Consider the following 12,836-nt stretch of genomic DNA (forward strand, 5'->3'; position numbering starts at 1 on the left):
TGCCGGAAGGCGGCTTGCAGTCTCCTGCGAGGGGCGGCTATGATTTTTATGTTGTATTTTGTCATGCTGTTTTTTAATGTTTCTGCTTAAATGCTTGCATCTGGTCACGCGAAGGGAAGAAATCGAGGCTGCACAGCCTACACCTGTGCATCTAAGAGCATTTGGTCTGATGATTGTAATGTGTGTTTCCCAAGCGAGACCGAACAAAATAATCCACTGAAGCATGTGTAATTTCTTTTAAAATGTCTTAAGATTATGAGTAACGTATTGAAGGAGAAGCTACAATAAGCATTACTATTAAGAAGTAAGAAGTGTAAAGCTGTAGGGACTGTAATGATGCTCGTACAAATATTTATCAGACAAATATTTATTGAGGAACTGTCGGTCTGTATTTCTTCACTCAAGCTCTTCTGCTTTTCCCACTGAAGTTAATCAAACCTGTATGCTGTTCTCCTTTTGATGCATATAGAGTTCTGTTGTGCCTTTATGCGAGATAGTAAAAGGCCAGAGAAAATTATCTGGAAAAGAGTTCAAAGCTAGTTTGGTTTTTGGTTTTTGTTTTTAACTGTGTTCTGTGCTTGCATAGTTCAGAGGCTGGCAAATTGTGGCATTCTTATCTCAACAAATGCTGGCATGTACTGAAATAAGTTCAGTACTGGTGCAAGAGTCATTTTGCTTTAACTGATGCAATAGGATTGAGTAGTACCTTACATACTGACAGGTCTTCATGTGGACAGGAATCTTGTAATGCTTCATTGCAATATTTGGGACCTTACTTTAGGGAAAAACAAATGATCTCCATTTTCTGCCTGTTATACAGTGATAAAAATCTGTTGTATTGCTAGTGTCCATTTCAGAGATATTAGTATACGTATATAATTGTAGGTTAACACTTATGGAGTCCTTAAATAAAAAGAGTTTTATAAACAAATGTTGGTTTTGATTTACAAGAGAGATTTGCAAACAGTGGATGAAAGAAAAATCAGCATCATTTTGCCATTTTCTTAGTACAGAAGCAGGCTCACATGGGACTAGTCATTTAGGTGGTCAGCTGCACAGCCTGAACATACAGGTGTCCCAGTATGTTGTGGTGATTTTGTCATTTAATTTCAGATAGACATGGGTCTGCTTTCTCCTTCAAAACTCCCATCTGATTCATTTGATAAAGCCTTAGGTATTCTTTCACTTTAATGCACTGTCATATCCTAAAAGTCTTAGCATTTAGTGGCTTGGCTTTTTTGTGGCCAGTTTGAGCTATATATATACAAGGCCTGCTGATTTTAGGGGGATCATTTATTTTTTATTTTTTTAATCCTTTTTTAGCAGTGAAAACTTCTTCTCTAAAACTATAGACAAATTGTTCAGTAGTGCTTGTCTTCAGCATCTAACTGATTAGCTTAAAATCTAGTAGAGTGAAATGAAGACAAACAACAAGGTTTTGCACATAGCTATCTTTAATTATCTGAGTTTTCAAGTTTGTACCTAGCAGAACATGCTCAGTGGAGTCTTTGGAATCAAAAGGATCTCAAATCAAAAGGACCCCCAACCATATATGAAGTTAGTAGAGGCAAAAACATCTTTACCTTCACAAAAAAATTTAGGCAAAAACACTAGGCAAGAGAAATAAACAGGAAGATAAATTTAATCAGTTTTTAGGCAAGAGGCTAACAGATGATATCTTCACTAGACTGGGCCCCAGGGAGGGAGTGGACTTACTTATGGGTGAGGTTTGGCTGGCAAATTGGGCCCTCAGTTCCCCACAAAGGGGAGTCACCTATGACATCAACCCTTCTACAGGCACTTGGGCAGATGAGGTAGGCAGGGAGGGGATTTGCTCTTTGGTCTACCCTAGTTCAGGAAGCCTCCTGTGCAGTTGTATGGGAACTGCTGAGTCACGGCCTGAACCTCTGATTAATCACCTGAGGCGAGCAATGAGTCAGCCCTGGGAGCACAGGTGAAAGCAATTCACCTGTGCTGCAGGAAGGGGTGGAGCCTGGCTCCACCTCTGCTAGACCCATTTAAGAGCTGACTACCAGTGGGGAAGGATCTCTCTCTCTCTTTGGAAGATCCGCTCCACTGGAGTTTCCTGAGCGAGCCTACAACACGGGTAAGCCTCCTATTTATTCTCTTTGTCTCACTGTGCCTAACTCTCTTGCTTATTTCATTATTATAGCATCTCAATATTATTAAATTATATAATATTCTTTTATGTAATTTTCATTGATTATACAGCAGTGACATCACCCCTCCACTGCAAAATGTGCCTGAGTCAGAGTTGAGAGCCTCAGTACAATTTTACTTAACATGAAATGTTAAAGTGTGCTGAGTAGACATCAAGAAAGAAGTGCAAACAACTCTGACAGACATTTCATAATAAAAAAAGCGGAGTTTCACTATAATAAAACATGAAGAAAGAGTAACTTTACTCAGCTACAAACCTATTGGAACAAAATCAGGGATCAGTATGAAAAGGGAAAGCATTGATCACATTCCCATCTTCAGTCTCAATTGTATCATAAACCCATTTCCTATTGCAGCGACATTCTGGTCCACACTTATTTGAGTTGCATTTGGGGCAAGGATAGAAGCAGCCCAGGCAGTTCTTGTCCAGACAGTCGCATAAATCAATGTTACTTCCAAGCAGCCGGCCGTGCCTGTCATACTTATTCAGAGTTCTAGAAGAGCAAAGAAACAGTGATTCTCGGAGAGTGCTTTGACATTTTTAAAGCCTAAACCCAGTAAATGTGGAAAACACCTGTCCAAGAACAAATATTTCCTTTTCAACACCCTTGCAGCTCAGGCAAAATAACAGTGTTAGATCCTAATTGAAATAGGAAATTCTAAGTCACACAGAAAAAGTTTATTTTCCCTGTGCACCTTTCATATGTAATAAGAAATCTCTGAAAAATATTAATGCTCTTATTCACTCCATTTATATTCAGTAAACTGCATTAAAACCATTTTTAAAAGCAAAATTTGTAATAAATGAACACATCTTACTTGGGTTTATTAAAACAGTCTTGTTTCGTCTGTGACATGCGTGCTTTTTTTCTCTGCTCTCTAGTTTCAGGATTGAAGTTAGCTACCTGAGGTCCTGGATTTTGAAAAACTAAGTGTTTTAATTCCTTCTTAACTTTTTGCTAAAAAAAAAAAAAGAGAAGAGCAAGGTTATAATTTTTGTAACTAGAGCAAGGACTTATTAGCTACCAAACACCCTCACTGGCTTCCAGATGGCATTAAGATTAGTATCTTTGCTAACTTAACACAGGTAGGAAGACAAGACAAAGCTCTATACATAAAACTAAGATCATGGTTTTAGGACTATTTGTTTGTGTAGCTGTTAATTGACTATTGCCTTGATAGGATGTGAAACCTAATAGGACTCTGCGTATAGATTCTTACTCTGATACAGTAGCATGGTTTGAAATTCGTCTTGGGGAGGCAGAAATCATGTACTTTTTTCTTCAGTTTATCCATAATATTAAAAAATATGTATAATTATAAACATATTGACTAGATTAGCCCTTATCTTCACTTTTCCCTAAGGTACATATAGATATGCTTTGTCTTAGCAGGCTGAGGGCAAGGGAAATATCTGGAGGATCAGCTAGTGCAGGAAGGGAGCAGTAGGTACCTGATGTCTAAGAGAAAAGCATGAATAAAATTGAAGAAGCTAAACTAAACATCTTTAATAGAGACACACAGCTTCTGAGAAACATAGAGAGATATCACTGCTGTGTATTTTCTGTTGAAGTCTCATAGAAATGTATTGGGCTGTCTCCTACATTATTCAAACATTTCTCCTTTGAAGTTGGGGTAAATTTTTGGTGCAGAAAATATACTTCAGCATCATTGCTGTCTGTGATCATAAATAATGCAATTTCAAGTTGGAAATATAATAACCTGTGGAGATAGCCCTCTCTCTAAGAATACTTCATTTCCTCTCTATTTCATTAGAGCTTGGAAGTGCTTAGCCCTCTAAATTACTGCACTGCAAACTCAACTATTTTACAGTTGTTATTAGTGGTATTTTCTTATTGACTCCAGCTTTTAGCTTTTATAATTATTGAATAAATTGAAGGCAGATGGTAAGGATCTTGGCAATAAAACAGTACTGGAGAAGTCATACCAGTTGTTCTGCTGTCGTTTTGTCTGCAGCAGGACAGACAGATTCTTCTGCAGATGTTTTCTGGGCAGTGCTGCTATTCTTTTCATTTTCTTCCATGTGCTCATTCATGTCGCCTTTATGAAATACATGCATGTTAGACACACACAAAAGTGTGAGATTACTGGCCTGTAAGTGAAGTTTTTGAGGGCAGTAAGTGATATCCACAGCAGAATTTTGTGTGTTCTTCACCAATATCAAATGCAGAACAAATTGTGGCTCAGTATCAGGCTTGATTTTAAAATTGCATTACAATGATACACCTAATACAAAAAACAAAGGCTGAATCACCCAAGCTACTTTGTTTTTAATCATTAAATAAAATTCAGAAAATCTCGTATGTTTGAGTAACACAACTGTTAATTCAAAGAAATTTCATCATCTTTGACTCTATTGCTGATACCACGTCACAGCGTTGACACTTTAATGTAAACGTGAAGAGCATTATTCTCACAATGAAGCATATAAGCAGTCTGGCATTCAGTGAAGACAACAGCACGCATGAGTTGTCACTTCGCTTGCCAGCAGGTGACACTGTTGTGCTAGCAGCAGTTCCTCCTGCTAGGCTCCCAAGGTGAGGCGGCCAGCAGGTTACAGCACAGGAAAACAGTGGTTTTCAGCCTAAAGCCAAATTACTAGAAGAAAATTTCCTGCTCTTTATTCTCAGCCCTTAGTTTTGTGAGAGATTTTGTTTAGAAATACAATGTGCAGCTTTTAGATGAAATAGAAAAAAAGTGCCTCACTCTGCTATCAAAGCACTCATGAGGTCTATGGGTTCTGTGGATCTTTTTTCCAAACACCAACCAACTCCTCTCTCTCACAAAGAAATGGTGGTGGCAGCTGTTCAGGATAGATAACAACTACTTCTTTTTACTCCGTTTGTGAAGACTCTTACTTAAAATGTAATACAACGTAAACAGCTCAGTGCCTTTAACATTAATGCCAAACAGCATCAGCTTTGTTTTGGTGTTCTTGAAAGCCTTCCTTAGGTGTTACCCAGTCACTCCCACTGAAAAGTACTGCAGTGATCTCTGCCTGGTTACCTTTCGCATAAAGATTGTTGCCCAAACCCTGCCTCAGAGAAGATCTTTATCCCTCCATCGCTGGAGGGTCAGTACATCTCTGAGAAAAGCAAGAGAAGAGTTTAGGCATTTAGTTCCTCTCTGCAACAAAAGCAAGGTTAGCAATGAGAAAGAACTGACACTGTAGTAGCAGGAGGGAAGTTTGTTTTATTTTTTTTAAAAAGCTAAAACACCAGCGCTTAGTTCCAGTTAGAGTTTCCCTTTCTCCTCTCCAGTGATGTGAAGAATGACACCTCACAACAGGGTGCTCTGGAACAAGTTTTAGCCCTGGGACTCAGATATCTTTTTAGGATTAGACAGCTAAAGCTATAAATGGGAGATCATCATTTGCTATCTGGGGGAGCCTGCTTCTCTGTTATTTTTTGCTAGAGATCCACATATAAAACAAGAAAGATATTCACAGGAGGTTAATACTGCTTTCCAAATGCACTCAGCTTCGACTCCCAGTACAGATTTGCTTCCTGCATCTCCTCTCCAGTCATGCATCCAACACTTTATCAGTATGTATGAATGTCATCTTTGCCTGTTAAATTACAGTGTGCAGGGGTCAGGAGAAGTATAGCCATCAGCACATACCAATGTAAGCACACAGAATTCACAGTGTCCTTTTGTGTCATAAATATTCAACCTCTTTGGAAGCAGTCCTAGCAGTTATCTGGAGCCAAACATCCAATATCAAAAGCATATTTAAAATCTTGACAGAAAAAGAAAAAGCCAGCATCATTTTCCAAACAACATATTTCAAATACTCTTGCATCTCCTCAGTGAAAATATTCTGCATAGAAAATGTAGTATATTTCTGTCACTGTACATGTTATAAATGGGAAGTTTTAAAATTTAACCTCCAGGAAAGATATTAAAAAATGAAGCAGAGTGGGACTAGGAAACTATGTAAGATCCATATACTTGTAGACTGATTTTTCTTCCAGATCATGTCCAGAAGGGGATAAGGAAAAGAGGGAAACTCTGAGACATCCACTTTAAAGTCTGCACAACTTAATTATCCAAAGGAAAGGATGATTTTACCTGATAGAGTGTTTATCCATCTAATATAAGTGAGCTTTTGGTCTGCTGTGTCTAGCTGCAATGATAATCCAGGGGCAATGCATTAAAAGCTAGTAATTACCATTAATATTTCATATTAATATGTCTTTAGAGGACAGCCATCAGTTGCACTCTTCCTCCCACAGAATCTCTGCTCCTCTACACCTTTTAAATATAGCTAAATCTTCCTGAAAGTGACCATCCATATCTCAAAGCACTGCTGTGACTAAAGCTTATGGCTAAGACACAGCAATTGCAGCATAGACCCTTTGCACAGTGAAAAGCAAAGCTTTTAAAAGCAAATTAGGGGAAGAGGAAAATCAGAGTCTGCATTATATTAAAAGAGACTTGGCCTTATCCAAGTGACAGATGTTTTTTATTCAGGGAACAGTTTCAGAAGATGTCGGGATTTGGAAGGAACTGGGTCTGTTTAGGATTTTCATAAGAGAAATGTTTTCCTGTATTGCTCTTTCAAGAATTCAGTATTCCTATTTATGATCCTCGCACTGTCCAAATATTTCAGCTAGTGAAATGTGTTGACCATCATTCAGATACTCCAGGCTGCTTGATCTCAACAGCCTAAAGCTTGTACGTACCCCTGCAGAGTTTGCCAGAGTGATTGTACATTGTTTTCAAGCTGCATATGTTCACTCCTGGATTAGACTGAGACATTTCAGTTGTCACATCTTTCTCATAATGTAGTTCTCCACAGATGTTGTTGAACATTCACACATGCATCTTGAAACCTCTGTAGAAAATCTGGTGACAGCTTAATTAAGAAGGTGAATAGATTCATATTCCTTAGAATTAATTATGGGCTGATCTGTCAAGATGTGGAAATGCCACTTATTAAATAGTGCCTGCCTTCTCTTATAGCCCCATTTGAGTATCTATGTTCAGAAGATGGCCTTTAGTTGAGCAAGAAAACACAGACAAGATAAAGAAATAGGCTTCATCTCTTCCAGCTCAGCAAGTTTCCTGAAAAACTCATAAGTGTGGTGAGAGAGTAATGGTCCGTCCTGTGAGCAGAGTCCAGACAGCACATCTCACTCTTTCCCAATAAAATAAATCAAATCCTCATGAGTTTTCCCTTTCAATCAAAGAGTCTTTCTGCCTCCCTTGAACTGAGGAATCCTGTAGCTGAATTCTAAGAGACAATCATCTGATTGTCCTGCATAGGCAGAATAGGTCTGCTGGAATCACCTTCCAAATACCTAGAGTTCTGAAAGGGATATGTTCAGATCAGAGCAGAGAGCAAAAGATAAATGAAGTTACTAAGAATTTAATATTGTACTTACCTGAGAAAGAGGCTGGCACAGTGTGGGTTTCTTGCTGTATAATTCCTCTGATTGTAAGAGTATGACGTTAGTCCCACAGTGACTGAAACAGAAGACAAATAATCAAAATAACACTCCCCAGAGAAGCAGGTTGAAGATCGTGCCAGGTAACTATCTTTTAAATAGTACTTGTCAAAAAAAAAGTGGAAATTAACAACCTATAAGTCAATCAGGACAAGAGTCCTCATGCATTACCTTCCACTTGTCATATGTGAGTAAAAGCATAAGCTTTTCTTTTTTTTTTTTTTTAAAGGGAGGTCGGGAATAAGTAAATGACAAAAATTGTAGTTACTGTAGCATTTTACAAAAAATTAAGATTTTTCTAGAGCAAAGAAGAAGTGAAATGTAATTTTGTAACATCTCCAACAGGCAAAAGTCAGCAAATAAATATGTTGCCTAATAGCTACAGTGACATCAAAGTCTCCCAGTTCAGCTTGCTGTCCTTTAGTATTGTTCGTTTTACCAGGGGAGAAAATTGAGGCTCCACCTGTTACCTCCAGATGCCAACTCTCAGTGTGGTACATGCTTTGCTGGTTACCATTACTCTTCCCTATAACACAGTCAAACCCTAAAGAACATACAAAGCTGTCAAGTCTCATAAACTCTCCTGTTCTGCTTAGACAAATAGTTCAGAATGTCTTTTCAACTACATTAGCTATATCCATCCACTTTCTGATCATTTCACTAACCAGTCTAAGGGCAAGTGAATTTATTAATTTACTGTTTTATTTTTTTTCACTCCAAATACTGTTAAAACCAAAATTTGATGTAACATTCTAGCAACAAATCTTAGCTAGGTGATTTAAAGGCTGCTACACATAAATTTGATTTGTTTACATGCTGTTTTCCTTATCATGAAAAATAAAATAGAAATCCCTCAGGGGGAAAAAATAAACTCTCCAAGGTATTCCTATAACAGCATGAAACAAACAAAAAACTATAACTTGTTTTATTCTCCTACACATTTTCCAGTATTCAGATTCTTCTATACCTTATATAATGCAGGAAACAGGTATTCATAACCCTATAACCAAAAACAAAACCAAAAAAAACCACATTATTAAATGACCTGATGCTTAATATCTCATTTTCTTCAGTTTGGTCTCTTTGCATTTATTAATACTTATGTACCAATTCCTGAACTTTTGCTGAACTTTATGAATTAATTATGATTCCTGTTTTAACTATTAACTATCAGCCTGAAATCCAGTCAGAATAGTTTATACTGAGTGAGTTAGGCCAAGAGGTTATGTACATAAATTCAAACTGTTGGTGACATTTTAAAAGATTGATGCTGGTGGAAAATCTCACAATGATGAAAGCAAGAGAGAAAGAAGGGGAAAAAAAGAAAGAAAGGAAGAAGGAGAGAAAGAAAGGGAGAAAGAAAAAGAAAGGGAGAAATTGGAAGAAAGGAACATTAGGAGAGAAAGAGAAGAAAAGTAGACGAAGTTAGAAACATCAAGATGTATGTAACTGCTTATAAGCTTTCTGGCCATTATCCAGTTGTTTGCTTTGCAACATATTTGTTCTTTGTATAACCTTTCCCTGCAGCTAATGGATGACACTAATCTTCTGTGTTACAAGATCTTCCATATATGCTGTCACTTGCTCAGCTCACTTCACTGGGGACCCATGACCTGTGCAAGATGGTCGGGGCTATAACAGTGACAGCATACACAAGCATCTACTTAAAAGCTTAGTGTTGTGTTTTAGCTGTGGCTGGCACCTCAGCACCACACAGCCACTCACTCGCTCTGTTCACAGTAGGATGGGGGAGAGAATCTGTTAGGCAAAAGTGAGAAATGTCATGGGTTGATAAAAACAGGTTACTAGGAAACCAAAAGCCTTGTGTGCAAGCAAAGTAAAACAAGCAATTTATTCACTTTTTTCCCAACAGAGGGCGAATGGCCAGGTACTTCCAGGAAAGCAGGACCCACTTCCTCCTTTGCCCCAAGGCTTTTATTGCTGAGCACAGCCTCATATGGTAGGGGACATCTCTTTGGTTATCTGGGGCCAACTGTGTTCCTTCCCAGCCTCTGGTGCTCTACCAGCCTCCTTGCTGGTGTGGAAGCATGATAAACAGAGAAGTCTATGACTGTGAGCAAGCACTGCTTAGCAACAAATGAAGCATCATCATGTTGCCAGCACTCTTGGTCACAGATCTAAAAAAAAAAACAAAACAAAACAAAAACAAAAAAAAAAAAACAACCTGTGCAACTTCTTTCTGTGCTTCAGTGAGAGCTGCAATATAAACTTCATGCCTGACATAATTCCAGATTTCTCTTTCATCTCTCAAAATACAGGAGCATTATTCAAGCATTTCAGACTGACGCTATTGCACACGTTTTATTCTGCAGGCATATTGAACTAATAATTTCAGTGAGCTTTCCCTAGCACAAATTTCCTCCACCACTAAATTCCAATAAATAAATAAAAGAGTTGCATCCAATTGGAAACACATTGCTGCTGGTCATTTTTTTGGAAGAACAGCAGCAGATTAGGCTGGATACTTCCTGGGGCAGTACTCCTCATGCACCTTAGTGCATCTGCATCTTGCAGCTAACACAAAAGCTGAGAAGAAGAAATCACATTTCCCTGTGTTAAAAATGAGCTTGTGAGGACCTAATCCGTTGATAAATAGTTTCCTTGGTGCTTAGTGGTTTCATTGTTAAAATGTAACACAGATGATCATGTTTAGAGGAAAAAGGCAGGAAAGATCACCACAGGCTCATTGTTATGACTGAAAAACGATGTTTCTTCTCTCCAGCTGCACCACCCACACCCCTTGTCAGGGTTTTCTATCTTTTTTCTCATTTCTGGATGTCAAAATTAGCAACAGTCATTGAGAGGGTAGAACATATGACAGAAAAGACGTGTAGGAAGGCCCAGGAGACAACTATACTGGCTAAAATGTTACCAAGAAGAGGTTGTGAAAGGCTGGTCTGATGCACCATGGGAGACCTGTCATGGCTGCCAACTGCTCCAACTGACAGCTACAGCCTCATGGCAGGCCATGGCCAACCACCACAGCCAGGCATGTGCTACCTCTGGGAAGCAGTGCTGAAGAAAAGCCAGTGGGTATTACTTGAAGTGCTGCAGGGTGCTGAGAGGTCTTACACAAGAGCAGGAAGAGCGTGAGGAAGGTGCAGTGAAAGGAAACCTGCACAGACTGACCTCTGAGCCTCTTTTCCCCATCACTCCGTCTTGTCTGAGGAGGAGTTCAGCCTGGGAGGGAGCAGGGGGTTGCTTCAGTTTAGATTCTCAGCCTTTTCCTCTGTTTTTAGTTGGCAGTGAATTATACTCATCTTCCTGTTTTGCTCGTGACGGTAACTATCAGTTTTCTCCCTACCTTTGTCACAACCTGTGAGATTTTTCACTTCATAGAATCATAGAATCACAAGGTTGGAAATGACCTATAAGATCACCTAGTCCAACTGTCTTCACACTGCCACTGCTACCACAAGCTACTAAACCATATCTCGCAGCTCCTCGCCTCTTGAACACTGCCAGAGATGGCGACTCCACCACCTCCCTTGGCAGGCCATTCCAGTGCCTGACCACTCTCTGAGAGAAGAAGTTCTATCTTAAGTCTAACCTAAACCTCTTCTGGTACAACTTGCAGCCACTTCCCCGGGTCCTGTTCGTTGCCTGGGAGAAGAGGCCAAACCCCTCTACGCCACAACCTCCCTTCAGGAAGTTGTAGAGTGCAATGAGGTCTCCCCTGAGTCTCCTCTTCTCCAAACTAAACAATCCCAGCTCCCTCAGCCGCCCCTCATAGGACTTGTGCTCCAGACCCCTCACCAGTTTAGTTGCCCTTCTCTGGACACGCTCTAGGGCCTCAATGTCTTTTTTGTAGTGAGGGTCCCAAAACTGAACACAATATTCGAGGTGTGGCCTCACCAGTGCTGAGTACAGGGGGATGATCACCTCCCTGCTCCTGCTGGCCACACTATTTCTAATGCAGGCCAGGACGGTGCCGGCCCTTTTGGCCACCTGGGCACACTGTCAACTCATGTTCAGCTGGGCATCAACTAACACTCCCAGGTCCCTTTCCTCTTCACAGTTTTCTTCCCCAGTCCCATTGAGCAGAAGTAGTGATACCGTATCAAGGTGGGCATATGGCAGCTGTACAAGTTCAGCCCACTGTATCCTTTCAGGTCTTTCACCCAGAGAACGTCATGTTAAAAAAAAAAAAAAAAAAAAAACACACAAAAAAAAAAACAGAAAATGGCACCAAAGGATAAAAGCCTGTTTTTCCTGCTCCAGAGAAGCCCATACACTTTCACATCAAGGAATGTGGAGGTGGCAGCTCTTTTTGACAAATATGAGACCCTATATAATGGGACTGTGGTGAGGCTACATCACTGTTTACTAGATCCTGTCTCCTTTATTCACACTGTACCCATGCTTTCTGGGACTTAGAACAATCCCAGTGTGATCAGGCCAGTCCTCCTGACATGTCTGTGAGCAGTAAGTAGCCAGGTAGTGTGGGGATTGTTTTTCCACCACTCATGCTCCACAGCTGGCTGCTTTCTTCTCATCTGCCCCAAGAACTTCTTGCAGTGCCAGGGAGGAAGAGGCATGAACCTGAACTTGGCAGTGGGACGGAAACACCGGGTGGCTTAGAGGAGAAGAGGGCTTGCACTCTTAAATGGCTGTTTAGATCTTTTTCCTACCCAGAGCAGCTTGACTCATAGTGATGAAGAAGTAAGTGGGGAGAGAATATTTGCATCAGGGGCCCAAGCAGCAATACAGAATTTCTTAGTACAAGGCCTGACAAAAGGAAAGCTGGATGCTGTGTGCAGTCGGGAGCTGGCAGTGATGGCTGCACTGAAAACTTTGACACTGTACTGGTCAGAACCACCAGGATTTAGGTAGTGCGATGGCTGGCTGGCCAGGAACTGCCCTCTCTCCTAACAGATGTAAACAGACGGCTCAGAAATGGGTGAAAACAGCTAATCACACAAAATTACAGCCAGTCAGAGGTGTATGTGGCACCACTACTGAAACCTATTTAAGAAGCAGTGGCAGTCACAAAGGGTAGAAGAAAATAGAGAAAATGAACCAGAGGAGACACACAGAAGATTTCAGGAACAAAGCTGGAGATGTGCACTTGGGAAGAGGTACTTATGCTGGAGGAAGGATGCCTGTGAGGGAACTGCAGCCTGTGGGCAGCTGAAGCCAGATGAGGGACACTGCTGAGGAGAT

The 12,836-nt window shown here is 40.2% G+C and overlaps 1 protein-coding gene across 5 annotated transcripts; it reads right to left on the reverse strand.

Annotated features, from left to right (window-relative positions):
• Window positions 1-1,446: 1,446 nt before the first annotated feature.
• ARL14EPL (ARF like GTPase 14 effector protein like) lies at window positions 1,447-11,774 on the reverse strand. 5 transcript variants are annotated; one of them, XM_090131311.1, is made up of 6 exons: window positions 10,803-11,774; window positions 7,590-7,671; window positions 6,888-7,039; window positions 4,130-4,242; window positions 3,001-3,140; window positions 1,447-2,675 (listed from the first exon to the last, which is right to left on the reverse strand). In XM_090131311.1, exons 3-6 carry the CDS (start codon window positions 7,015-7,017, stop codon window positions 2,453-2,455), a joined length of 606 nt encoding a protein of 201 aa, XP_089987437.1. In that variant the 5' UTR covers window positions 7,018-7,039; window positions 7,590-7,671; window positions 10,803-11,774; the 3' UTR covers window positions 1,447-2,452. The 5 variants fall into 5 exon arrangements, with proteins under 5 accessions (XP_089987437.1, XP_089987435.1, XP_089987436.1 ...); XM_090131309.1 differs by lacking the exon at window positions 10,803-11,774 and adding an exon at window positions 10,546-10,796; XM_090131310.1 differs by lacking the exon at window positions 10,803-11,774 and adding an exon at window positions 10,546-10,796 and having other exon boundaries at window positions 6,888-7,050.
• Window positions 11,775-12,836: the final 1,062 nt, after the last annotated feature.

This window comes from Phasianus colchicus, chromosome Z (assembly GCF_987193195.1).
Source record: "Phasianus colchicus chromosome Z, bPhaCol1.hap1.1, whole genome shotgun sequence".
NCBI lineage: Eukaryota > Metazoa > Chordata > Aves > Galliformes > Phasianidae > Phasianus > Phasianus colchicus.

Coding starts and splice junctions, on each gene's coding strand:
- ARL14EPL (XM_090131311.1), bottom strand. CDS start 7,017: ATGTTCAACAACATCTGTGGAGAACTACATTATGAGAAAGATGTGACA. Junction 3,141..4,129: donor AAACGACAGCAGAACAACTG/GTATGACTTCTC, acceptor TTTTTTTTTTAG/CAAAAAGTTAAGAAGGAATT. Junction 2,676..3,000: donor GACTGTTTTAATAAACCCAA/GTAAGATGTGTT, acceptor TTGCTCTTCTAG/AACTCTGAATAAGTATGACA.